The sequence below is a fragment of the Saccostrea cucullata genome, unplaced genomic scaffold (genome assembly GCF_032062105.1).
Source record: "Saccostrea cucullata isolate Sc308-1 unplaced genomic scaffold, CSIRO_AGI_Scuc_v1 ctg5, whole genome shotgun sequence".
NCBI classification, from domain to species: Eukaryota; Metazoa; Mollusca; class Bivalvia; order Ostreida; family Ostreidae; genus Saccostrea; species Saccostrea cuccullata.
Genome location: NW_026940631.1, coordinates 1,160,852 through 1,185,544, shown reverse-complemented (window position 1 = coordinate 1,185,544; position 24,693 = coordinate 1,160,852). Strand labels below are relative to the sequence as shown.

Here is a 24,693-nt window from a genome sequence, read left to right as displayed (position 1 = left end):
GAAGCCTCTGTTTTTATACCAATTTGAAGCCTCTGTTTTTATACCAAATTTGAAGCCTCTGTTTTTATACCAAATTTGAACAAAGAATTATGTAACAAATATGAAGACTTAGTATTTATACCAAATTTGAAGCCTCTGTTTTTATACCAAATTTGAAGCCTCTGTTTTTATACCAAATTTGAAGCATTTGTTTTTATACCAATTTGAAGCCTTTGTTTTTATACCAATTTGAAGCCTTTGTTTTTATACCAAATTTGAAGCCTCTGTTTTTATACCAAATTTGAAGCCTCTGTTTTTATACCAAATTTGAAGCCTTTGTTTTTATACCAATTTGAAGCCTTTGTTTTTATACCAATTTGAAGCCTTTGTTTTTATACCAAATTTGAAGCCTCTGTTTTTATACCAATTTGAAGCCTTTGTTTTTATACCAAATTTGAAGCCTCTGTTTTTATACCAAATTTGAAGCCTTTGTTTTTATACCAAATTTGAAGCCTCTGTTTTTATACCAAATTTGAAGCCTTTGTTTTTATACCAAATTTGAAGCCTTTGTTTTTATACCAATTTGAAGCCTTTGTTTTTATACCAAATTTGAAGCCTCTGTTTTTATACCAAATTTGAAGCCTTTGTTTTTATACCAAATTTGAAGCCTCTGTTTTTATACCAAATTTGAAGCCTTTGTTTTTATACCAAATTTGAAGCCTCTGTTTTTATACCAAATTTGAAGCCTCTGTTTTTATACCAAATTTGAAGCCTCTGTTTTTATACCAAATTTGAAGCCTTTTTTTTTATACAAAATTTTAAGCCTATGTTTTTATACCAATTTGAAGCCTCTGTTTTTATACCAAATTTGAAGCCTCTGTTTTTATACCAAATTTGAAGCCTCTGTTTTTATACCAAATTTGAAGCCTCTGTTTTTATACCAAATTTGAAGCCTTTGTTTTTATACCAAATTTGAAGCCTCTGTTTTTATACCAAATTTGAAGCCTCTGTTTTTATACCAAATTTGAAGCCTTTGTTTTTATACCAATTTGAAGCCTTTGTTTTTATACCAATTTGAAGCCTTTGTTTTTATACCAAATTTGAAGCCTCTGTTTTTATACCAAATTTGAAGCCTCTGTTTTTATACCAAATTTGAAGCCTTTGTTTTTATACCAAATTTGAAGCCTTTGTTTTTATACCAAATTTGAAGCCTCTGTTTTTATACCAAATTTGAAGCCTCTGTTTTTATACCAAATTTGAAGCCTCTGTTTTTATACCAAATTTGAAGCCTTTGTTTTTATACCAAATTTGAAGCCTCTGTTTTTATACCAATTTGAAGCCTCTGTTTTTATACCAAATTTGAAGCCTCTGTTTTTATACCAAATTTGAAGCCTCTGTTTTTATACCAAATTTGAAGCCTCTGTTTTTATACCAAATTTGAAGCCTTTGTTTTTATACCAAATTTGAAGCCTCTGTTTTTATACCAAATTTGAAGCCTCTGTTTTTATACCAAATTTGAAGCCTTTGTTTTTATACCAATTTGAAGCCTTTGTTTTTATACCAATTTGAAGCCTTTGTTTTTATACCAAATTTGAAGCCTCTGTTTTTATACCAAATTTGAAGCCTCTGTTTTTATACCAAATTTGAAGCCTTTGTTTTTATACCAATTTGAAGCCTTTGTTTTTATACCAATTTGAAGCCTTTGTTTTTATACCAATTTGAAGCCTTTGTTTTTATACCAATTTGAAGCCTTTGTTTTTATACCAAATTTGAAGCCTCTGTTTTTATACCAAATTTGAAGCCTCTGTTTTTATACCAAATTTGAAGCCTTTGTTTTTATACCAATTTGAAGCCTTTGTTTTTATACCAATTTGAAGCCTTTGTTTTTATACCAAATTTGAAGCCTCTGTTTTTATACCAAATTTGAAGCCTTTGTTTTTATACCAAATTTGAAGCCTCTGTTTTTATACCAAATTTGAAGCCTTTGTTTTTATACCAAATTTGAAGCCTTTGTTTTTATACCAATTTGAAGCCTTTGTTTTTATACCAAATTTGAAGCCTCTGTTTTTATACCAAATTTGAAGCCTTTGTTTTTATACCAAATTTGAAGCCTCTGTTTTTATACCAAATTTGAAGCCTTTGTTTTTATACCAAATTTGAAGCCTCTGTTTTTATACCAAATTTGAAGCCTTTGTTTTTATACCAAATTTGAAGCCTCTGTTTTTATACCAAATTTGAAGCCTCTGTTTTTATACCAAATTTGAAGCCTCTGTTTTTATACCAATTTGAAGCCTTTGTTTTTATACCAAATTTGAAGCCTCTGTTTTTATACCAAATTTGAAGCCTTTGTTTTTATACCAAATTTGAAGCCTCTGTTTTTATACCAAATTTGAAGCCTTTGTTTTTATACCAAATTTGAAGCCTTTGTTTTTATACCAATTTGAAGCCTTTGTTTTTATACCAAATTTGAAGCCTCTGTTTTTATACCAAATTTGAAGCCTTTGTTTTTATACCAAATTTGAAGCCTCTGTTTTTATACCAAATTTGAAGCCTTTGTTTTTATACCAAATTTGAAGCCTCTGTTTTTATACCAAATTTGAAGCCTCTGTTTTTATACCAAATTTGAAGCCTCTGTTTTTATACCAAATTTGAAGCCTCTGTATTTATACCAAATTTGAAGCCTCTGTTTTTATACCAATTTGAAGCCTTTGTTTTTATACCAAATTTGAAGCCTCTGTTTTTATACCAAATTTGAAGCCTTTGTTTTTATACCAAATTTGAAGCCTCTGTTTTTATACCAAATTTGAAGCCTTTGTTTTTATACCAAATTTGAAGCCTCTGTTTTTATACCAAATTTGAAGCCTTTGTTCTTATACCAAATTTGAAGCCTCTGTTTTTATACCAATTTGAAGCCTCTGTTTTTATACCAAATTTGAAGCCTCTGTTTTTATACCAAATTTGAAGCCTCTGTTTTTATACCAAATTTGAAGCCTCTGTTTTTATACCAAATTTGAAGCCTTTGTTTTTATACCAAATTTGAAGCCTCTGTTTTTATACCAATTTGAAGCCTCTGTTTTTATACCAAATTTGAAGCCTCTGTTTTTATACCAAATTTGAAGCCTCTGTTTTTATACCAAATTTGAAGCCTTTGTTTTTATACCAAATTTGAAGCCTCTGTTTTTATACCAAATTTGAAGCCTCTGTTTTTATACCAAATTTGAAGCCTTTGTTTTTATACCAATTTGAAGCCTTTGTTTTTATACCAATTTGAAGCCTTTGTTTTTATACCAAATTTGAAGCCTCTGTTTTTATACCAAATTTGAAGCCTCTGTTTTTATACCAAATTTGAAGCCTTTGTTTTTATACCAATTTGAAGCCTTTGTTTTTATACCAATTTGAAGCCTTTGTTTTTATACCAAATTTGAAGCCTCTGTTTTTATACCAAATTTGAAGCCTTTGTTTTTATACCAAATTTGAAGCCTCTGTTTTTATACCAAATTTGAAGCCTTTGTTTTTATACCAAATTTGAAGCCTTTGTTTTTATACCAATTTGAAGCCTTTGTTTTTATACCAAATTTGAAGCCTCTGTTTTTATACCAAATTTGAAGCCTTTGTTTTTATACCAAATTTGAAGCCTCTGTTTTTATACCAAATTTGAAGCCTTTGTTTTTATACCAAATTTGAAGCCTCTGTTTTTATACCAAATTTGAAGCCTCTGTTTTTATACCAAATTTGAAGCCTCTGTTTTTATACCAAATTTGAAGCCTTTGTTTTTATACCAAATTTGAAGCCTCTGTTTTTATACCAATTTGAAGCCTCTGTTTTTATACCAAATTTGAAGCCTCTGTTTTTATACCAAATTTGAAGCCTCTGTTTTTATACCAAATTTGAAGCCTCTGTTTTTATACCAAATTTGAAGCCTTTGTTTTTATACCAAATTTGAAGCCTCTGTTTTTATACCAAATTTGAAGCCTCTGTTTTTATACCAAATTTGAAGCCTTTGTTTTTATACCAATTTGAAGCCTTTGTTTTTATACCAATTTGAAGCCTTTGTTTTTATACCAAATTTGAAGCCTCTGTTTTTATACCAAATTTGAAGCCTCTGTTTTTATACCAAATTTGAAGCCTTTGTTTTTATACCAATTTGAAGCCTTTGTTTTTATACCAATTTGAAGCCTTTGTTTTTATACCAAATTTGAAGCCTCTGTTTTTATACCAAATTTGAAGCCTTTGTTTTTATACCAAATTTGAAGCCTCTGTTTTTATACCAAATTTGAAGCCTTTGTTTTTATACCAAATTTGAAGCCTTTGTTTTTATACCAATTTGAAGCCTTTGTTTTTATACCAAATTTGAAGCCTCTGTTTTTATACCAAATTTGAAGCCTTTGTTTTTATACCAAATTTGAAGCCTCTGTTTTTATACCAAATTTGAAGCCTTTGTTTTTATACCAAATTTGAAGCCTCTGTTTTTATACCAAATTTGAAGCCTCTGTTTTTATACCAAATTTGAAGCCTCTGTTTTTATACCAAATTTGAAGCCTCTGTTTTTATACCAATTTGAAGCCTCTGTTTTTATACCAAATTTGAAGCCTTTGTTTTTATACCAAATTTGAAGCCTCTGTTTTTATACCAAATTTGAAGCCTTTGTTTTTATACCAAATTTGAAGCCTTTGTTTTTATACCAATTTGAAGCCTTTGTTTTTATACCAAATTTGAAGCCTCTGTTTTTATACCAAATTTGAAGCCTTTGTTTTTATACCAAATTTGAAGCCTCTGTTTTTATACCAAATTTGAAGCCTTTGTTTTTATACCAAATTTGAAGCCTCTGTTTTTATACCAAATTTGAAGCCTCTGTTTTTATACCAAATTTGAAGCCTCTGTTTTTATACCAAATTTGAAGCCTCTGTTTTTATACCAAATTTGAAGCCTCTGTTTTTATACCAATTTGAAGCCTTTGTTTTTATACCAAATTTGAAGCCTCTGTTTTTATACCAAATTTGAAGCCTTTGTTTTTATACCAAATTTGAAGCCTCTGTTTTTATACCAAATTTGAAGCCTTTGTTTTTATACCAAATTTGAAGCCTCTGTTTTTATACCAAATTTGAAGCCTCTGTTTTTATACCAAATTTGAAGCCTCTGTTTTTATACCAAATTTGAAGCCTTTGTTTTTATACCAAATTTGAAGCCTCTGTTTTTATACCAAATTTGAAGCCTCTGTTTTTATACCAAATTTGAAGCCTTTGTTTTTATACCAATTTGAAGCTTTTGTTTTTATACCAATTTGAAGCCTTTGTTTTTATACCAAATTTGAAGCCTCTGTTTTTATACCAAATTTGAAGCCTCTGTTTTTATACCAAATTTGAAGCCTTTGTTTTTATACCAATTTGAAGCCTTTGTTTTTAAACCAATTTGAAGCCTTTGTTTTTATACCAAATTTGAAGCCTCTGTTTTTATACCAAATTTGAAGCCTTTGTTTTTATACCAAATTTGAAGCCTCTGTTTTTATACCAAATTTGAAGCCTTTGTTTTTATACCAAATTTGAAGCCTCTGTTTTTATACCAAATTTGAAGCCTCTGTTTTTATACCAAATTTGAAGCCTCTGTTTTTATACCAAATTTGAAGCCTCTGTTTTTATACCAAATTTGAAGCCTCTGTTTTATACCAATTTGAAGCCTTTGTTTTTATACCAAATTTGAAGCCTCTGTTTTTATACCAAATTTGAAGCCTTTGTTTTTATACCAAATTTGAAGCCTCTGTTTTTATACCAAATTTGAAGCCTTTGTTTTTATACCAAATTTGAAGCCTCTGTTTTTATACCAAATTTGAAGCCTCTGTTTTTATACCAAATTTGAAGCCTCTGTTTTTATACCAAATTTGAAGCCTCTGTTTTTATACCAAATTTGAAGCCTCTGTTTTTATACCAATTTGAAGCCTTTGTTTTTATACCAAATTTGAAGCCTCTGTTTTTATACCAAATTTGAAGCCTCTGTTTTTATACCAAATTTGAAGCCTCTGTTTTTATACCAATTTGAAGCCTTTGTTTTTATACCAAATTTGAAGCCTCTGTTTTTATACCAAATTTGAAGCCTTTGTTTTTATACCAAATTAGCCTCTGTTTTTATACCAAATTTGAAGCCTTTGTTTTTATACCAAATTTGAAGCCTCTGTTTTTATACCAAATTTGAAGCCTTTGTTTTTATACCAAATTTGACTACAAATTATAGGCCGTCTACCTGATCAATACATAGGGCTCACGGAGGCCCTGTCCAGTCGACAGCGGATGTTTACTCCTCCCAGGCACCTGATCCAACTTCTGGAATTTCCAAGGGTATTTGCCCTATTCACAGGTTTATTGTTTGTGTGTTTAATTATGGAATGAATTTAATAACAACCCAAATTATTTACTGTATTATCTGGGTGGGGGCAGTTTACTCTTTTTAAACTGTTTTATAAAAAAGAGTAAACTGCTCCAACCCAGATTGTACCAGTATAACTTGGGTTGCTTTTAATTCATTTCTTATAATTTAATTTGTTCATATTAATTTTAAACGTAAAGTCAAGCAGAATGATACGTTTTTGACGAAAGTTATTTTACGTAGGCAACCCAAGTTGTACAATATATATATTTTTTTTTATCCAATTAAATGACGCGTTACAACCAAAATTAAATTATTTGACATTAATCACTGTTTGTTATTTTCACCTTTTATTATGTGAACATGAAAAGTGATTAAAGTAGAGGTACTGTGAGCAAGGAGCTCACTAAATCATACAGCGCCTCCCATATGAATACATGTATAATGGCATGCATATGTCCATGTTTTGCAATGGGAAACCCAAAATATGTGTCGGATCAAAAAGTACAATAGGAGATGCACAATGGCATTATGTGTTATGTAATAAAGATTCTGTGAAAGTTGCGTCAAATTTCACTCAGTGGTATGAGAGGGGTTGCGGATAAGAGATGGGTACCTAAAAGAGTAACAGACGGACGAACATACCGATTACTATATACCCTCCCGCTTTTCAAGGGGGGGTATAATGGAAAAAAGTAAAGTTTCTTATAAATCCTGTTAAGAATATGAATCTTGAACAAGACAAAAACCCAAACCCTTGTAAACACCAACAGAGTTGTTTATCAAGTGTGTAGAAGTAAGAATCCCCGTCGACCGGCATCACCTTCCGTGAGCCTTGTGATCAGAAACCCTTGATCAAAATAAGTTTTAAAACAATAGTCGTATGGGTTGTGCACACACACAAGGTCATCTAGTCCGAAATATCTGACGTTTTGATATTTTATGTGCCAGGGAAAACGCCAGAACCGGCGCCATTACGTAAACTGGAAATTTTGCCGTCTCCAACGAGAGTTGATTTTCGATACTTGTGAACCGAATTAAATGCCGAACTCACAATTAATCAATAGCTCAATGCATCTAGTACTTACCAATAATGAAAAAAAGATATCACACTCCATATTTCGATATAGAAGTTGCAAGATTTTAAAATGCACGAAAAGAAAACAAATCTCGACAGTCAGATAAAATGTTTTCATCGCATTGTAAGTTTTATAAACGAACCATAAAAAACGATGTTGGCGAGTACTTAAAGGTACTTGGACACAGATTTGAAGTTATTTTTTTCTGTATAATATCAGGAATTATATGTTTTAATACCATTTCACACAAAAATTAATCAAAAATCTTATTTCAATAAAAAGATATTATAACTTAAAAATTTTTGGCGGGTTTGATTGACACATCCTTGCACTTTCACAAATTTTAACTTTACTCTTAATCCTTAGGAAAAGTGGCAATCTTGTTGTGTATTATTGGGAAATATTAAAACTTAAATCCAGAAAAATAATTTTATTCAGAGTAGAATTGTTAGAAAGCAAATCTCCTTCACAAGTATCGTCATTCCGTTGTGTACAGAGTTTAGCAAATCGAACACACTCGTGTTATGTACACAGTTTTTGTAAACAAGGCAAAAGCGTGTTATTGTTTGGTGTTTACGATTCACCGGGTGCGTTTAATTGCCAAAGTCTGCTCACCACAACTGCACGGACTGACAATACATTGTGTGTTTGTTTTGCTTTCGAACATGTCTACTCTTAATTTTCTGGATTATAGTACTAATATTTTTCATTAATACACAACAAGATTGCCATTTTTCCTAAGGATTAAGAATAAAGTTAATATTTGTGAAAGTGCAAGGACGTGTCAATCAAACCCGCCAAAAAAATAAAAATTTTAATAACTTATAAATGAAATAAGATTTTTAATTAATTTTTGTGTGAAATGCTATTAAAATATATAAGCCGTAATATTATAGAGAAAAAATTAACTTCAAATCTGTGTCCAAGTACCTTTAAAGTATTGCACTATTGATACGTTGTGGATTTTACATTAAATTCGCTTCGCCAGTTTCGAAAATCGTCCTGAGAATACCGTCTCCAGTTGGAAGCGGCAAATTTCCAGTTTTCGCAATGTGCCCATGATAAATTGTATTTGTTGACGAGGTCATTGTATCGATCTAAGAACTAACGAAATGATGACTTCAAACGAGACTGCTGATATGCTTGCTTCATCAACTTGTTTGTCAATAATTTACCTCGTTTTAGAAATTGTACATGAGTAGAGCATGCTAGCTCGTGCGTATCGAATCAATTGAGAGATTAAAACTCCTTAAATATTAAACAATACAAATCCGGCGAAAAGCAAACACAGGCCTCTAATAAGTGGGATTAGATGCCATGAAGGTGTATAGGTTCCTTGTTGAACGGACTCACCCGAGTATGCTACTTGTAGTGTAGTGTATGGAAAATTAGCGGGAAAATCGTAGACAATTCAGATTCTAAACAATGGACTTACATTGATAATGTAAAATGTAGATCAGTATTTGGCTTAATGATCGATTGTAATGGCTTACAAGGTCATTGTATCGATCCAAGAATTTGCGGATATGATGTTTTCAAATGAGACGGTTGATATTGAATTCGTGTTTGTCAATAGCTTGCATCGTTTTAGAACTCGTTGCTACTTGAGTAAGGAAAGCTGATGACAGAAAAATGGAAGTTATCACGTTTATCATGAATTTTTTTTATGTTTGATCACCATCTATGACTTTTTCTAGTATAAAAATATCTAAATACAAAAACGATGTGTCAGACTCTGATGTGGTATCTTTTATTTCAATTTTACTTGATATATCGAGTCAACATATAAATAGAAGTAACTATTGTTTGTTGATAATAACGTGGGGAATAGTCCTTACACATACCAACACTTTGGAATTTTTGTCCAGAGCACTGCTTCAAGAGACAGGCTTGATACACTACTAAGGGCTATCAGTTTTAAGAATTTATTAAATCATTCCTATGCTATTTCTCTGATAACATTGCCTTTTTGATAATCGGGATTTGATACCCATCGTCTGTCATTAAAGAGTCTTCCATATTGAGGTACTCGCACAAACTGTCATTTTCTTCTGTGTCACATTTTTCAGCATTTCCATCGATACTCATGTATTCCTGTATATCCTGATAGCAATGAGAACTCATATTGTCAGAACATGTAGCTTTGGACCCCACCTTCCTTATGCTTCTATAGGTGTTCATTTCCACGGGGGTAACCTTCTGTTGTAGATTTCCCTGATTATGACGTAACGTCTGCAGTTCGTGACCTTCTACATTTACATCTCGACTGGTTTGTTGTTTTCGAATGATCATAATTACAAGCAAAGCTATCGTTAGAATACAAAATCCGAGAACCATGCCACCGACAGTGAATACTATTTGTAAATGAGAACTGTCAATTATATTCGGCATCCATTTAACTTTTTCACTGCTTTTCTGTCCTATATTTATGGAATTCATTTCAGTCACACTAGCTGTTGTTTTTGTGATGTCTTTTGCTGCAAAATAAAATGTTGCTTTGAATTTATGTTAAAACTGTGTAAAGAACAATTTACACTACTATTGCAAGCAACTTGCAAATATTCCAGAAAAAATTACAAGAAGTGGCAAAGAGAAAATGAACATTGTATGACACCTAACATGTGTTCGGGAAATATCAGTTATTCAAATGTCATGTACACCAACAAGAGTACTTCGGTTCTGAAAATAAAATTTGAATAGAGGCCTAACAATAGTAATATTACATCTGTTTATGTACCCTGCTCGCTTGTGTTCATTAGTAAAATATATTATGATAACTTAAATGATAATAAAATTGTAACCTATATTGAACATTTGTTTTAAATAGATACTATAACAGGCACGTAGCATCGTTTTTGAAAGTGGGGGGGGGGCCAACCAAAAAAAAATTTTTTTTACCTACCTGAAAAAGTTGGCAAGCCAAAAAAAAACAAACAAAAACAAAAGAAAAAAAAAATTAAAAGTTTGCCAAACTCTAAAATCCTATTTCGTGGTGGTGGTGGTGGTGGTGGTGGGGGGGGGGGGGGGGTAGTGGCCAAATTTTTAAAAGCCAACTTACCATCACTTCCAATTTTTTCCCTACAATCCTTGATATCACTATACTATAGTAAAAAGTGGGGGGCCAACCGTCCTTGCAATGAACGTTTACTATAGTAAAGGTAATGTTGGGGAAAAAAGTGGGGGGGGGGGGCCTGGCCCCCCCCGGATGCTACGTCCCTGTATAATTACTTTAAATACCATATGTACTTACATGTTTATATATTTTTAACACTATTAAACTCAAGCAGTTCAATTGTTGAACTTAATAATACTACTTTAAAATACTATATTGCTCATAATGTGTATCGTAAATAAATATATATGCAAGAGTTATGTGTAAACTAGGTTTTTATTTATGAAAAAAATATGGTTGAAACATATTAGTAAATGGTTACAAATATTTAAGAAATGAATTTAATTTTTCAGAATTCATGAGGACACAATGCTTCACGCCGGTATATTTCATGTATTAATTAGCACATCATGATAAGCAGGCGTGGAGCATCGTAGTATAATTTATGTACTTCATAAATTCCCAAAAATTAAATTCATATCTTAAACAGTATTTACATTATATTTCTGGTGACCTGCTACATATTTTTGACATTCAACAATCATGTTCATTTAAGAAAAAAATTGCACTATCTTTAATTTACTACAAATACGCGTACGATGGTGATATTCTTACTTTTTTTTGTTTGGTAGTTCATAAGAATTTTACAAATTTACCTTGTGTGATGTGGAATTTATTTTGATAAACGGACTATGAATATATGCCAATCACAATTTTTATCTCTATAAAAATCAAAATGTTTCCCGTAAGTACTCATCCTTTACATTACGGCTGTTATGAGATATATACGATCACATACACTGTAGTAAAATGACAAGTACGAGCCGGAAGAGGAAGGTTGATTTGATACTTTGATGGAGACAAGAAATCTGTATTACGTGTAATTGAAATAAATAGCATCATTAGTTTTATTCATAATTCAATATTTTTTTAAATCACGAAGCAAACCTCATCTTTGTTGTTTAGTTCATAATATAATACATTTCCCTGGTAGTTGATAACATAAGATAGTATATGTTTAAAAGAGTTCAAAGTTTTTTAAAGAGTTTAACCAGTAGTTTTTTTTTAATCTATCTAAACCATTTTTCGCTTATATTACGCACATTAAAACTATTTGGTACAAGTCACTTTGATTCCTCTGAATTTTGATGAGTAGCAATTTTAACTTCTTTTTTTTTTAATATTTCGATTCAGTTAAATTGAGACAACAGTACACAACCTCAAAATCAAGTCAAACAATTCAACTCAGGAGCAGAGCAAACAACGACCTCCAAAACACGAGAGGTGGGATCAGGTGGCGAGGGGGAGTAAGCATCCCCTGCCGACCGATGTAATATCCGCCGTGTGTCCCTTGTCATGATCGGGAAGAAACGGAAAAATCGTTTACAATTCAGTGTGTAAATAATGGCCTAACGATTAGTAGGAGAAACTTCCAGCAGCATTTGACCGAATGGAATCTTTAATTTGTATCAAAGCTATCTTACTTGTACTTTCCTCCCGACAGCCTGTAACTGGATCACATAGATGCTTGTCGCATTCACACTTCTGTAAACACGTGAGACCAAAAAAAGGATAAACACACACATCGGAACAATTGTTCCCCCAGAGTCCGGGCTCGCATGCTGGAAAATAATAAATTTATCATCAAACCATTATTCTCCAGATAAATGTATATATATCAAGAATTGTTTTTATCATTTTTACGGATGAAAAGGATTTTAAAGGGACAGTTCCTTGAATGGCGTTGGGTAAGTGACAATACAAAAAGTTTTAAAGAACTTTCAATTAACTATTTTCCGGTGGTAATAGATCTAAAAAACAGTTCCTTAAAAGACTTTGGTAATAATATGAAAATTTTCATAGTAAAACTTACCAGAGCAATGTCCATCGACAAATAAATAGTTGATACAGCATTTTCTGAAAGATAATGGTTGATTAGTGCATTCTGTTGAATAATTTATATCAAAAAGACTCGTTAAATAATTTTCTAATCTCAGAAATGAAAAAAAGAATTACAAGCATTGACCATTCGATGCCTTTCCGCAACATCCTTCATCAGCAATAACAAACACGCCAGGCAGACAAACAGACAAGAACAAAAGACAAACAAATGCATGTAATTCCATTGCCGATTCTTCTATCCAGTGATATTGTTGATTAGATATCTAGGCAAATTAATAGATTTGATGAGTCACGTGTCAGTTTGGTGAAATCACAGAGTGTTCGATTATCTCTTACCCTATGTGAGTATTCTTCTATCTGATTTGACTTAACACAGACTCCTGGTTTAATTATCTCACCATTGCCGTTAAGTACCAGACACACTGGGCACTCAATGTGTATTGCATATCCCCTTTTGTAAGTACATTTAATTTAGTATTATTATTTCCTTCCAAATCTGTTTAAAATTCCTAATCAGTGAAATTATGTTTCCTTTTTGTAATTAACATTTCCATCACACTATAAGCACCAAATTAAGGTAATGATATTGGAATATTTCCTAATTAAGTACCTGGGTGTTCCTGTGGGTAGAGTGACGAGAGATTTTCAAATGTGTCCTCTTTTTTCCTCCTTGGCCTTCTATAGCTATTTTGAAGTTGCACTGTGAAATGTTTTAGACCGGGAACAAACTCCAGGAATCCAACCTACGATTATGCCATCATGACTTCATAAACTGTTAACATACTTCGTCAGAAACAGTTTCTTTAAGAAATCTCTACAAAATTTGCCTTGTCATAATAATTTTTTTGACTGTCAGAAACTATTGACCTATAAGTTGAACAGTTGTTTTAAACATGAGAAAGATCTTACAAGTGATAAGTCATCGACAAAATAAACCGTGAGAGGAAGAAACAACAGGATGAGTTAATAACAGTGAATTAATTATCATCCGACAATCATCTACACAGATGACGGTTTTTAATAGGATATGAAAATTCTATATCTATGATTTTTAAAACGCACATTCCTTGTTTTCTTTCCACAGTTGCTGATGATTATGACGTTTCCGCTGAATGAACTGCAGACAATATCTCTTAATTTTAAGACGTAATTAAAAAGTAAATATATAATCTTAATAGATGGTCTAGATGAAGTCATAAATTAAATATATTAATATCATATCACATTCTTTAGAATTGCGGTAAATTTAGTTATCGAGTGGTAGTAAATTCAACAACAGGCCCATGGATCAGAACACTCACTTCAGTTACTATATATAGCGCTTCTTCTTCATCATCAGCAGACTTTCCCCCCTAAATATGAATCTTTAATTACCAATTGTAGCCCTATCTTACCCCCAAGGTGGTCATGATAAACTTTAATCTACACTATCTGAGGATGCTTTCAAATTAATATGACTATCGTGGCTTTGTTGTTCCAGAGGAGAGAATTTAATGATTTTCCTATGTAATGAAGAAAGCAATATATTTTTTTAACAATGCTTGTTTCGTTGGTTTTTTTACATGTGTAAATTTATGCAAATAAAAAAAAAAACATATTACATTTATTTCACTTCTCTTCAAGTAATGCATTTTGCCAAAAAAATTCTCTTAATGTTAGAACAAGCATGCCCTTTCATCAGTCATTCCTCAGTGACCACTGTCTCACTGTCACTGTCACTCTCGTCAATGGCTTCTGGGATGTATGCTACATCTTCAACCAAGTCCAATCAGTTTTTGCTCATTTGTAAACTCACCCTTTCGTGTCTTGCGTAAGCCAATACCAGATGACACTTGTTATATGGGCGCATGTCCCTACTTCTCTTGCACCTGACCTGCATCGACAGTACCACGATGTTTCTACGTCTTCTGAATATCTTATCCAGCATTTATATCTGCAGTTTGATACGTGCCTACTCTTAAATTTCGCAACCAGAAGGCCCGGTAGTTGTTTGTCAATCCAGATCTCATATGTCCCTTCTAGGTTGGTGTGTTCCTGAGAGTAATGTTTTGCTAGTTTCACCTGGTATACTCCAAGGGTTAGTTCTCGGACTTCGTCTTCAGAGTACCTAGGGAAGTCATCTAGTAGGTATGTTCTTGCTTCATCTAACTTTATCCATCTGTGAGACTTTTTATCCAGGCCATGGGATTCGACTTCCTATTGCAAGAAATTGTTTTTTGATAGCAAATGTCGCATTTTTCCAGCCATATTAAGATCACTCTGTTCGTTCCCAGTGCTGTTTAAAAGTGGAATAAGTTCACAGCTAAGGAAATAATACATGTACATGTAATTTCATTCTTTATGTGTGCGACCGTTCATGGTAGCTCAGTCGGTAGAGCGCTCGCTCCGTGATCGGGAGATCGTGAGTTCGAATCTCGGCCGCGACTGACCTAAGTCGATAAAAATGGGTAGCAACTGTTCCTTCGCCATGCGCTCGACACTTTGAAGTGAAAGTTGCGGGTCCTTCGGATGAGACCTTAAAAACCGAGGCCCCGTGACAGCGGCAGGCGTTGGCACGATAAAGATCCCTCACTGTTCAATGGCCCTGAGTGCCGAGTAAAGGTCCAAATTTGAAGCCCTTCACCGGCATATGGTGACGTCTGCATATGAGTGAAAAATTCTTGAGAGGGACGTTAAACAATATACAATCAATCAATCTTTATGTGTGCGTGTGTATATGTATGTGTGCGTGTTATTTGTTAAAGCCGCTTGATCCGAAACAGGCACATATTATCTTACACAATAAAAGTACGTCATTATATAGATAAGATATAAAAATAAATTATAAGATTGATTTAATAGTTTAATTTATTGCAACAATCCTTACATGGAAACCATGGATCAAAAACCTTATTGACAAACAGAAAATTCCTGACAGGAAGTTAAGATCTGTTGTGAAGTCACCTTTGAAAAAAATAAACTTATCGGTTTTATCTTATTATGAAGATAATTCAAACCCGACTATTTTTTCCTTAAGTAGAAGCCTAAGTCATTGAATATATAATCCATAGTAATTTTTATATCAATATGTATATTTAAAGAATAAAGGAATATCCGATATTTTTTTAAAGGATTTTTAGTAATGAAGGCTAAAATATTGTCCGTGTACAGGTATAAGTACTTTGTTGTGAAAAAAAAATGCTCGGGTTCGTTCTTCATGCATGAGATATACATGTAAGCGATAAATTTAATTTTTCGAAGGGGATTTCACGCGTTATCAACATAAGATTATTTTTTGTGTGACCTAACAAAAATCATTTTTTTTAACTTTTGAATTTTGATATCTTTTAAAAGAAAAAGACTGGGGATATAATTTGTAAAGGTGATACAATTTATGGACAGTTATTTTTCAAGAAGAATTATTTTTAGCAATTAGACTCGGACCAAGCGGCTTTAAAAATGACTAAAAGTCTTTCTCATTATACTAATATGTTGACGGTGAGACCGTTAGAGCGAGCGCAAACTCTGCTATTGTTTTAATATTAGATCGGGCTCGTCAAACCGCACGTGACATTTGTGCGTCTAGACTCTGACGTCACATGACGTCGTATGTAAGTTACAAATTCCAAGAAAAAACTGAACAGTGCTGAAAGTTAATGAAAAAAGTTACGTTTACAATTTATCTTCAATATGTATCCATTTAATCGAGGCGAGTAAACTTTTTGTTGAACATTTGCCGTCATTCTCGCGAGAACGCAACTTTGCTAAGTGATGCATTGTGGGTCAAAAATTACTGCAGCAAAAAATTCTAAAGAATGAACCTTTGTTCTGGAAACATTATATTTACCTATATTTATTACAAATGGCGCTGACTATTCTGACATAGTCTCCAATGCACGGAAGTTGTGAATTTGGGAGCTGTTTACCAAGTTATCTCCATGTTTTAATTCGTGCATTCACTGACTCAACTTCCCATCGGATCTGTTTTTAAAATTAGAATATAAAAGTACATAAACCTTGATCCATACAATATCATATTTTCATCATTCAAAATACTAAAGAACTTTATTCGCATATTCGAATATTATTGGTAATAACCAATATTTGCCCCCCAAATCAAACTTTGATGGAGGTATAATTTAATTAAGTTCTTAAACAGAGGATTATATTGTGACCTCAAAGCACTGAATATTTTCATAAGTAATGACGTCATATGTACGTAATGACGTCACAAACATGACGTAAATTTCAGTTTTAATGAATTCTACAAAAAATGTACATATTTCATCGATATTTTGAGTAAAAGTCACCGAGCGCATGTGTGTTCAGGATCAATATTTTGATATAATGTGTAGAATGATAATATCAATGAAATATGTAAATATTAATCCTGAACAAACATGCGCTCTATATTTTTAAAAGCTAAAATTGTTGAAATTTTGTCAATTTTGTCCTCTTCCTGAAAAAAATTCTAAAATTGGACTAGTTTGTGACGTCATAAAAACAAAAATTGCGAATAAACTGCTTTGAAACTATAATATGTTCTGTTAATTTATATTTCTCATACAATTTATTGAATTTAGCACATTTCATGAAGTTTTCAAAATGTAACTTTTGTGGGGGCAAGTATATGCAATATACCGCATATAGTTCTTTGGAAAGGCATATGCTCCCACCTCCTTTCACATTTAAAAAAAAAATAATTATAAGAAAAAAACCTTCGTTACAAGTCGGGAACTATTTGCTTCTTCAGTTGAATGCTGCTTTTGACTTTTCTTTAAGAAGGACGGCATTTCCATGTTGATTCCAAGCTCAGATAATACTCCAGTCCCTGAAACCACGGTCTACAATCAGAATGTCATCTTCCTTGATCCACGATTTATTTCTTAAACATGTTGCAAAAATATGATTCAGGATCTTGGTATCAGAGTTCTTGCCATCAGCCAAATAGGGCCCATCAAGTCCTAATATTGCTTTCTCATCAGCAAAACTGGGGGCAAAAAGTTCCTTTGCGAGTGATCTTGTGTGCGTCTGGATGATGGTACCTCTGGTCACATGATGTTGGAATTCCAGGTGTTGTGGAACAAAGCTGTTGCACAGAGTTTTTCTTGTCACTGTATCAACCACAGAACTTACGAAATGATGACTTTAATCGAGACTGTTGAAATTCTTGTTTCATCAACTTGTTGTCAATAATTTACTTCGTTTTAGAAATTGTTCATATGTAGAGCATGCTCTTGTGTATCGAAGTAACTGAGAGATATAAACTCCATATGCAGGTGATGAAGATACCTGGTATAATGCTGCATAAGTAAGGGAAGTTGACGATAGAAAAATAAAAGTCATCACGTTTATCATAGAACTTGGTTGTTAGATTACCATTAACGTCTTTTTCAAGTAAAATATCCAAATATGAAACAGAAGTGTCGGACTCTGTGGTATCTTTTATCTCAAGCTCATCAGGATATAATATCGTATCGACATAAGAATGGAAATTACCTTTGTTAATTGACAATACTTCGTCGATACATCTCAATGTCGAGTTGAAGGTCGCAGCAACTGTTTTATTCTTTTCACGTTTAAGATTTTGGACAAATTCTGCTTCAAATGAATACAAAAATAAGTCTGCTAATAACGAGGCCCAATTGGTACCATGGGAATTCAAATAGCTTGTTGGAAGACCTTGTCTCCAGGAACAACATAGATACTGTCAATCAGAAACTCAAGCTTCTTTTTGATGTCAACTTCTAAATATATGTGTATACCACTGTACAATCAGAATGGTTTTTAACAAAATAATTTTGCAAATAACCAATGACAAAGTAATTAAATTTACGAGTTCCATTTTTATTGAAAAAGCAGCTATCAATGATATCAAATGAGTCTTGACTTTAATTTATCGTGGGGAATGGTTGTGTATAAAGTTGAAAAGTCAATGTTTTCTAAGCTGTTGATTTTGGTAAAATCTAGTGATTTCAAATTGTTCAAAAGCTCCTTGGAATTTTAAGATGCAGTTTATCATTTGTAAAATGGCGTCGGGCGTTTTTCATACTAAGTATTAGGAAATTATTTACAATGTCTACGTATTTGTCCGTTTTGTGGATCATGACATGGAGTAAATGACGACAGTGTCTGGTCAGCAGGGGATGCTCACTTGATCTCACCACTGATGTTTTCGAGGTACTTGTTTGCTCCGCTACTGATTTGCATAGTTGAATGGACTGTTAAGCTTTGGTCCTGTTTGTTTTTTCCATATATTTCATTGAAAATTAAACTGCGTCTGTGAAAACTTCAATCTTTGATTAATGTTTGTTTCCTTATATAGGAAATATTTGTTTAATTTTTTTTAAAATTATGTTGATGAACGTTATTGTAATCTTAGCTCAAAAAATGACATACACTTTTGTACAAATATTATATGTGTCCGGAAGCGTTTTGTCATTTCAATAGGATATGATGTTGCGTTATAAGGCATACATCTGTCACAATGAAAATGTTGCCAGACAAAATATTGAAATCATGCAATAGTAACGAACGTCACTCATGTCACCTTGTGCTATTACCGTTTGTGTGTGTTTAACGTTTGAAAAGTTTCAGCTTCAACACTGAAATCCCTGAACCTTTACCCTTTATCGTCGAAGGGGAACAAAAATTGTTGATTCAAGCCTCCTTATTCCATGTGTCCGGGGGTTGGAAACAAATCCATCAATCTTTAAAAAGGGTTCTTCTTTACTTCTGAATATCAAGAAGCCGATTCTGTTAGTCATGAATGGGATAAACATGGAACCCTCTACTTACTATAGTACATTATTAAATTCAAGTTCTAGATATTATACTGTGGCTCTATTGATGATATTGAGAAAATGCATCAATTCTTTGAAAGTATTGTCCTCTGCTCCTCAGTTTTAATTACACAAACTAAGAAAATATTGCTATTTTTTACCCAAAAAGTATCTGCGCCGATAATTCATCTGCACCGATATGTATTTATACCGCAATATGGCAATATTAGAGGTACTGGGCATTGAAAAAGTAAATTTTGTAACTAAAACCAAGACCAACCTAAATGGTCAATTTTTTTAAAAAATTTCACAATTTTAATAATAACTTCATCTCCTTGACTGATGAAGAAATCTCTAGGGCAGAAATACAGAAAATATGGGGAAAATGTGGTAATTTGGCGCTTTTCCAGCAAATTCCTTTATAGTCCAATAGTAAAATTTGACAACTTTTGAGATAGCCCCCTTAAAAAATCGGGGTGGTAAACATTCCAGTATTTAATCTTTTAAAACAATAAATATAACAGTAAAAATCAAGTAACGAAAAATTATCAAAATCCGTAGTGTAGAAATAATTAGATCTGCTGGAGATGTTTACTTCTCCGTGGCATCTTATCCCAACTTGCTGTTTTTGAGGTCCATGTTCGCTCTGTTCCAAATTTTATATTATCTCATGGACTTCTGAGCTTGACTTTTTTCGTTATCTCCATATATTCCATATATTTCATTTCATTTCTGTTTTATTAATTCAAGTCGATTTTCAAAAGAAAGCATTACTCATATTGGATTGTTTTGCCTGTTTTATTTTTAACCGTTTTATACTTTAAAACAATTTTAATCTGTTTTGAATTCGAATTAAATTGTTTTGTGAAGACATGTCTTCTTTGAATTCTTTATAAATTCGGCAACTTGTCATGAGGGCACAAGGATCAAAGATAACGGGAGTGAAAATACCCGGTATGTATGTAAACGGTATATACTGCTTGTTTTAACTGGATTTTCCATTATTATGACAAATCAATTATTAATAAAAGCACTAAAAGTGATAATGATAAGTAAAATGAACCATCTTTCAACAAGTATTCAACTTGTTATAATCAAATAAGAAACAATCAATAATTGATCTCCATTTAATGTATTTACAACCATCAGTGGTCCATCGGTTGATCAACTCTTACATGCTATAACATTATTTTTTTTTATCAAGGTTTCTGCAAAGAGAAAAAAACTTTAATGGGAATCTAATAATACTGCTTTCAATAAAAAATTATTGTTAGCTAAGTATCACGTTCGGTAAGTATGTGACTCTATGGTATCACTTCAACATACGAAGGGTTATCGACAATGGTGCGGAGTGTGACTCCCTCTCTAGTCACGGGTTCCATGTAAGTGTCAGTAGAATGGCTAGGGACGTCAGAACGACCTCTTTCGTCAGACTTCCTCAAAGGAGAGACAGCACAGAGGGTCTGATACTCTGATGATTCTCTATAACTCTGCTTTGTAAAACTGGTGCCCACCTCCGCCTCTGTCAAAGTCAACGCCTCCTTACTATCCATATGGTCACAACTGTACATGTTTGTCTCTAAGTCTTTTTGTCTGCCATCATGTTTTATGTATGATGACTGTCCTATGGTGCTGTCTTGTCTTTTCTTCCAGAGGAAGAGGCATACCAGACCAAGAATGACGACGAGGCTGACCCCCAGGGAAATTCCCAGGACTCCCACCACAGAAATCAGCCAGGACTCACTGGTCAGGTCTGGGACGCTCCCCGGGGGTTTCCTCGTGAACGGTCGGCGGATTCGGGACGTGGTCTGCTTAGTGTTGATTGTCTTTGGGACCGATGTTACCTCTGGTCTGTTGGATTTTGTGTTTTGTCCCATACTAATATGGGGGGTTGATAATTCTGTGTGCGTAGTTGCGACGATTTTCTCTGAAAGAATATACTAAATTTTGTTGTTACTTTTAAAGCTCTTTTGAGAACTACTATATGTGAAAACTCTTCAGTAATATTCTAATACTACATCTTTCCAACTGAATGACTTTTGTCTTTCGAGCATTTTCATGCGGGCAAAATTAAAGTTTAAATGTTTTAAACAACTGCTGATTCACATGTTGAAAATATAATAACATAAAAATTAACTTGAACATTCTAATATTACAATAAAAAGTAAAACTTAATTACATTGTAAGTGTTTACTGTTCACAAGGAATATGTCGCCAAATAGGCTTTAAACCCGAATTCCTTTCCTGCTTTTGTCAAAAAACGAATTTCCAATTTATGAAAATAGCAAGTTTGTTTCCTACTTACATATATAAGCTCTTTCAGTAACATGATTTAAATAATTTCATAAATTTATTAAACTTTCCATTTACCATTAATAGTGTGGTGTTGATTATTTCCCTGCGCTGAAGTCTCTTGTGATGAGGACATTATAACGGTCTGCGCTATGTACGATGTCACTGAGGTCTCTGAATTTATAAATAACAATCGTAATGACAAAAATCTTCATTAAAATCATTAAACAGCTGTCACATATTGATTTCATCAAGTATCTTAAGTACATTCCCCTCACACCCGAAAAAAATCCCTAAGAGGTTAGTTGCACAGCTTTATTGGACTTTGAATCACTGAGAGATAAGTGCAGATCATTGGAAGCGGTGGAATCTACTGACATGCCATCGCATGACATGCCTCCCATTAGTATTTGTCCATACCTTTCACAGTGCATCCTAATGCAGGGTCACAATCCTTTTCTGAACAAGTAGAGCACAATTTAATGCATAAATCTCCATAGTAAGGATAGCTACAGTTCATACTGCAGTTAACGCCCCATAATCCTGGATCACAAACTGTGTAAACAGATATACCGGTATAAATCTGAAGTACCACACAAATAGAAATCTATTAATTTTTTCATATTACTTCTAGAAGCAAGTTTTTTTTAATCCACATGTACATGTAGTTTGTGCATATCATAAATTAGGGTTCCGTTTAAAATAGATATATCCTAACCAAGTGTATCTAAATTTTATAAGTATTTATGCATGTACATTGTATTTATGGATTTTATATTAAAAATGTGTCGATTATAAAAATTGAATCAAGCATCACAATCATATTAATTGAATTATTATGAATTTAATTGAAATTTTATATTTTACCTCGACAGGTTCCATTTATGAGTTCAAAATTATTGCAGCATTTCCTGAAATGAATTCCACACAGCTAAATCTAACAAAAAACACTTCACCTCAGAGATTTCTTTTTCTTCTTTATTTTCCAACAATACTTTCAAAATAATTCCAATCCCTCATATATCAACATCACTTATAACCTGGGGAAAACTATCGCCTGTATGCATGTACAGTGTTTATGTCTCCAACTTCTTCGCTATTCAAGAGCACACTTTGAATTGATTTAAGGAATAAATCTTATTTTTCTATTTCATGATGTGATCAATCGATTGGCTTGCGTGATAATTTTACGCAAATTATCACGCAAGCCAATCGATTGATCATCGTCATGAAATATTGAAAAATCTGACAGTTATTCCTTATATTTACATGCTCTTGATTCCACCAATCCACGTGCTGCAAGCCCTGCTTCTGTCTAGCTATTTGTCGCGCCCTGCACGTGATTTTTTTTAACCGCGCCTATACCAGTACATCGATGGAGAAATAAAGTACATTGACCTTTTGTAATTTTATCTCGGACAAAGACACTGGAAATGTAAATATTAATTTTTAAACAGAGTCAGGCTACTCAGTTGATGTAACTGGGATAATGACCTTACTAGAGCTTTGTTTTGTTCTGAATTTGACGAAGTAATGTTCTGATACATAGGGTTTACGGTGAGCGTGATCGCGGTCAACGGGGGATGTTTACTTCTAGTACTGGCACTTGATCTAACCTCTGGAATGTCAAAGGGTCCATGTTCATGTTATGTTCACAATTGTATTTGCAGAAGTTTTTTTTAGATCGATCACAGCACATGTTCGTTATCTGTCCTCTTTTTCATATTCTGCATACTAGTGACATTAGCTCCGAGGATCATTTTTATTTGACCAGAAATGTGGAGATTTAAAGTAAAACTTTTAAGTTAACTACAGTATCATTTTAGTGTGTTTGTGAAACACTGATGCCCGCGTATGGCAGCTTATGGTGATGGTTGAAGTTTCTCAGATGCACGAACACCTCCAAAGTCAAAGTCAAAAGTGTTCGTATCCAAAGGAAGATCCTGGCATAATGAATACATCTGTGAAATATGAAAACCCTGGTGCTTATTGTTCAAAAGTTATGGCCAAGGTTAAAGTTTTTAAAAAGTGGGTAAAATTCTAAGGTCAAGGTCAGATTTGTTGGTGTCCAGATGAAGGTCTTGTCCCAATGAATATACCTATGAAATTTGAAAGCCATAGTTATAACTGTCAAAAAATTATGGCCAAGGTTAATGTTTGGTAATTGTTTTGCTAAATTGCGTCAAACTCAGTGTCAAGGTTAAGAGAGGTCAAATTTGGTGGTACCCAAGGAAAAGTCTATACGTGTGAAATATGAAACCTATAACCTGGCCCACTCAAAATCACGGGCGAAGTTAAAGTTTTTGTGGACAAAAAGACAGATAGACAGGCAGATCGACAGACAAACGAACGGATAAGACAAAAACTATATACCACCGAATCTTCGACTACGGGGGCATAGAAAGTTCTATGAAGGGAAGTCCTAATGATAGTTAATGAAAATACAGGTGTCAAAGTGTGTTCAGAAGAAAACTATATTTAACTACTAGAGTGGATTTTGCTTTTGATTTTAAGGCTGTTGTTCTGCATCCAAGGAATTTTCAGGAACCTGTAAAGGGCCACCCTTTGATTTTTGTCCCCTGCTTTAGCCAAAGCGAGGGTGCATTATATCTTATTCGCCCTTCAGTCTGTCGATCCGTCTGTCACAAAAACTTTAACCTTGGTCATTACCACTTTTGAATCAGAAAAGATACGGCTTGATCAGCCAAAAAAAATTGGTACAGTGTATGCTTTAAATTTTTTAAGAATTACAATTCCTATAAGAACTGCGACTTTAATTTATGGCCCAGTAAAAATCCTTGACACTTAAAAAAGAACCTACCAACAAGATCCATTGTTGTATTGTCCACAACATCCGAAGTCCGCATTACTGTGGCAAAATTCAACACACATATAAATAATCCAAACTTTTCTAATCATTTCTAATTAGAGAAGTGGGAAAAAAGCGCCTCATTGCGAGCCGTCTTTCCTCCCTTTGCTTGTATTTGTTATGCACTTTTCCCATTCGATACTTTTTTCCCCAATTCATCGTTTATTTCTATTTTCAACTCAACAGCGGAAACAAAATGGTCTGGAATACTTTTTGTTTCCTCGAAAATGCTTCGATCACCAGCACACTGTACCAATGCCAAAATACCAATCCTCCTTAAATTAAAACTTAAAATACGTGTAGTGTCATCAGGTGACTTCAGATCCGACGGTCTCAAGAGTT

The 24,693-nt window shown here is 33.2% G+C and overlaps 2 protein-coding genes across 2 annotated transcripts; both read right to left on the bottom strand.

The window, feature by feature from the left end:
* Positions 1–9,148: 9,148 nt before the first annotated feature.
* On the bottom strand, positions 9,149–13,368 carry LOC134255727 (uncharacterized). The gene is made up of 6 exons (XM_062738237.1): positions 13,040–13,368; positions 12,766–12,880; positions 12,544–12,692; positions 12,401–12,444; positions 12,012–12,149; positions 9,149–9,892 (listed from the first exon to the last, which is right to left on the bottom strand). Exons 3-6 carry the CDS (start codon positions 12,651–12,653, stop codon positions 9,360–9,362), a joined length of 825 nt encoding a protein of 274 aa, XP_062594221.1. The 5' UTR covers positions 12,654–12,692; positions 12,766–12,880; positions 13,040–13,368; the 3' UTR covers positions 9,149–9,359.
* Positions 13,369–20,303: 6,935 nt separating this feature from the next.
* On the bottom strand, positions 20,304–24,429 carry LOC134255725 (uncharacterized). Its single transcript, XM_062738236.1, has 5 exons — positions 24,304–24,429; positions 22,350–22,393; positions 21,903–22,037; positions 21,561–21,656; positions 20,304–21,117 (listed from the first exon to the last, which is right to left on the bottom strand). The coding sequence occupies exons 1-5, from the start codon at positions 24,399–24,401 to the stop codon at positions 20,495–20,497; spliced, it is 996 nt and encodes a 331-aa protein (XP_062594220.1). The 5' UTR covers positions 24,402–24,429; the 3' UTR covers positions 20,304–20,494.
* Positions 24,430–24,693: the final 264 nt, after the last annotated feature.

What these genes read in the sequence shown, in the direction of transcription:
- LOC134255727 (XM_062738237.1), bottom strand. Translation starts at nt 12,653, where the DNA reads ATGGAATTACATGCATTTGTTTGTCTTTTGTTCTTGTCTGTTTGTCTG. An exon ending in GCATCGAATGGTCAATGCTT is followed by an intron (nt 12,445 to 12,543) that starts GTAATTCTTTTT and finishes ATTATCTTTCAG; the next exon opens with AAAATGCTGTATCAACTATT. An exon ending in CTGTCGGGAGGAAAGTACAA is followed by an intron (nt 9,893 to 12,011) that starts GTAAGATAGCTT and finishes TTTATTTTGCAG; the next exon opens with CAAAAGACATCACAAAAACA.
- LOC134255725 (XM_062738236.1), bottom strand. Translation starts at nt 24,401, where the DNA reads ATGATTAGAAAAGTTTGGATTATTTATATGTGTGTTGAATTTTGCCAC. An exon ending in TACAACAATGGATCTTGTTG is followed by an intron (nt 22,394 to 24,303) that starts GTAGGTTCTTTT and finishes AATTCATTTCAG; the next exon opens with GAAATGCTGCAATAATTTTG. An exon ending in TCAACACCACACTATTAATG is followed by an intron (nt 21,118 to 21,560) that starts GTAAATGGAAAG and finishes ATATTCTTTCAG; the next exon opens with AGAAAATCGTCGCAACTACG.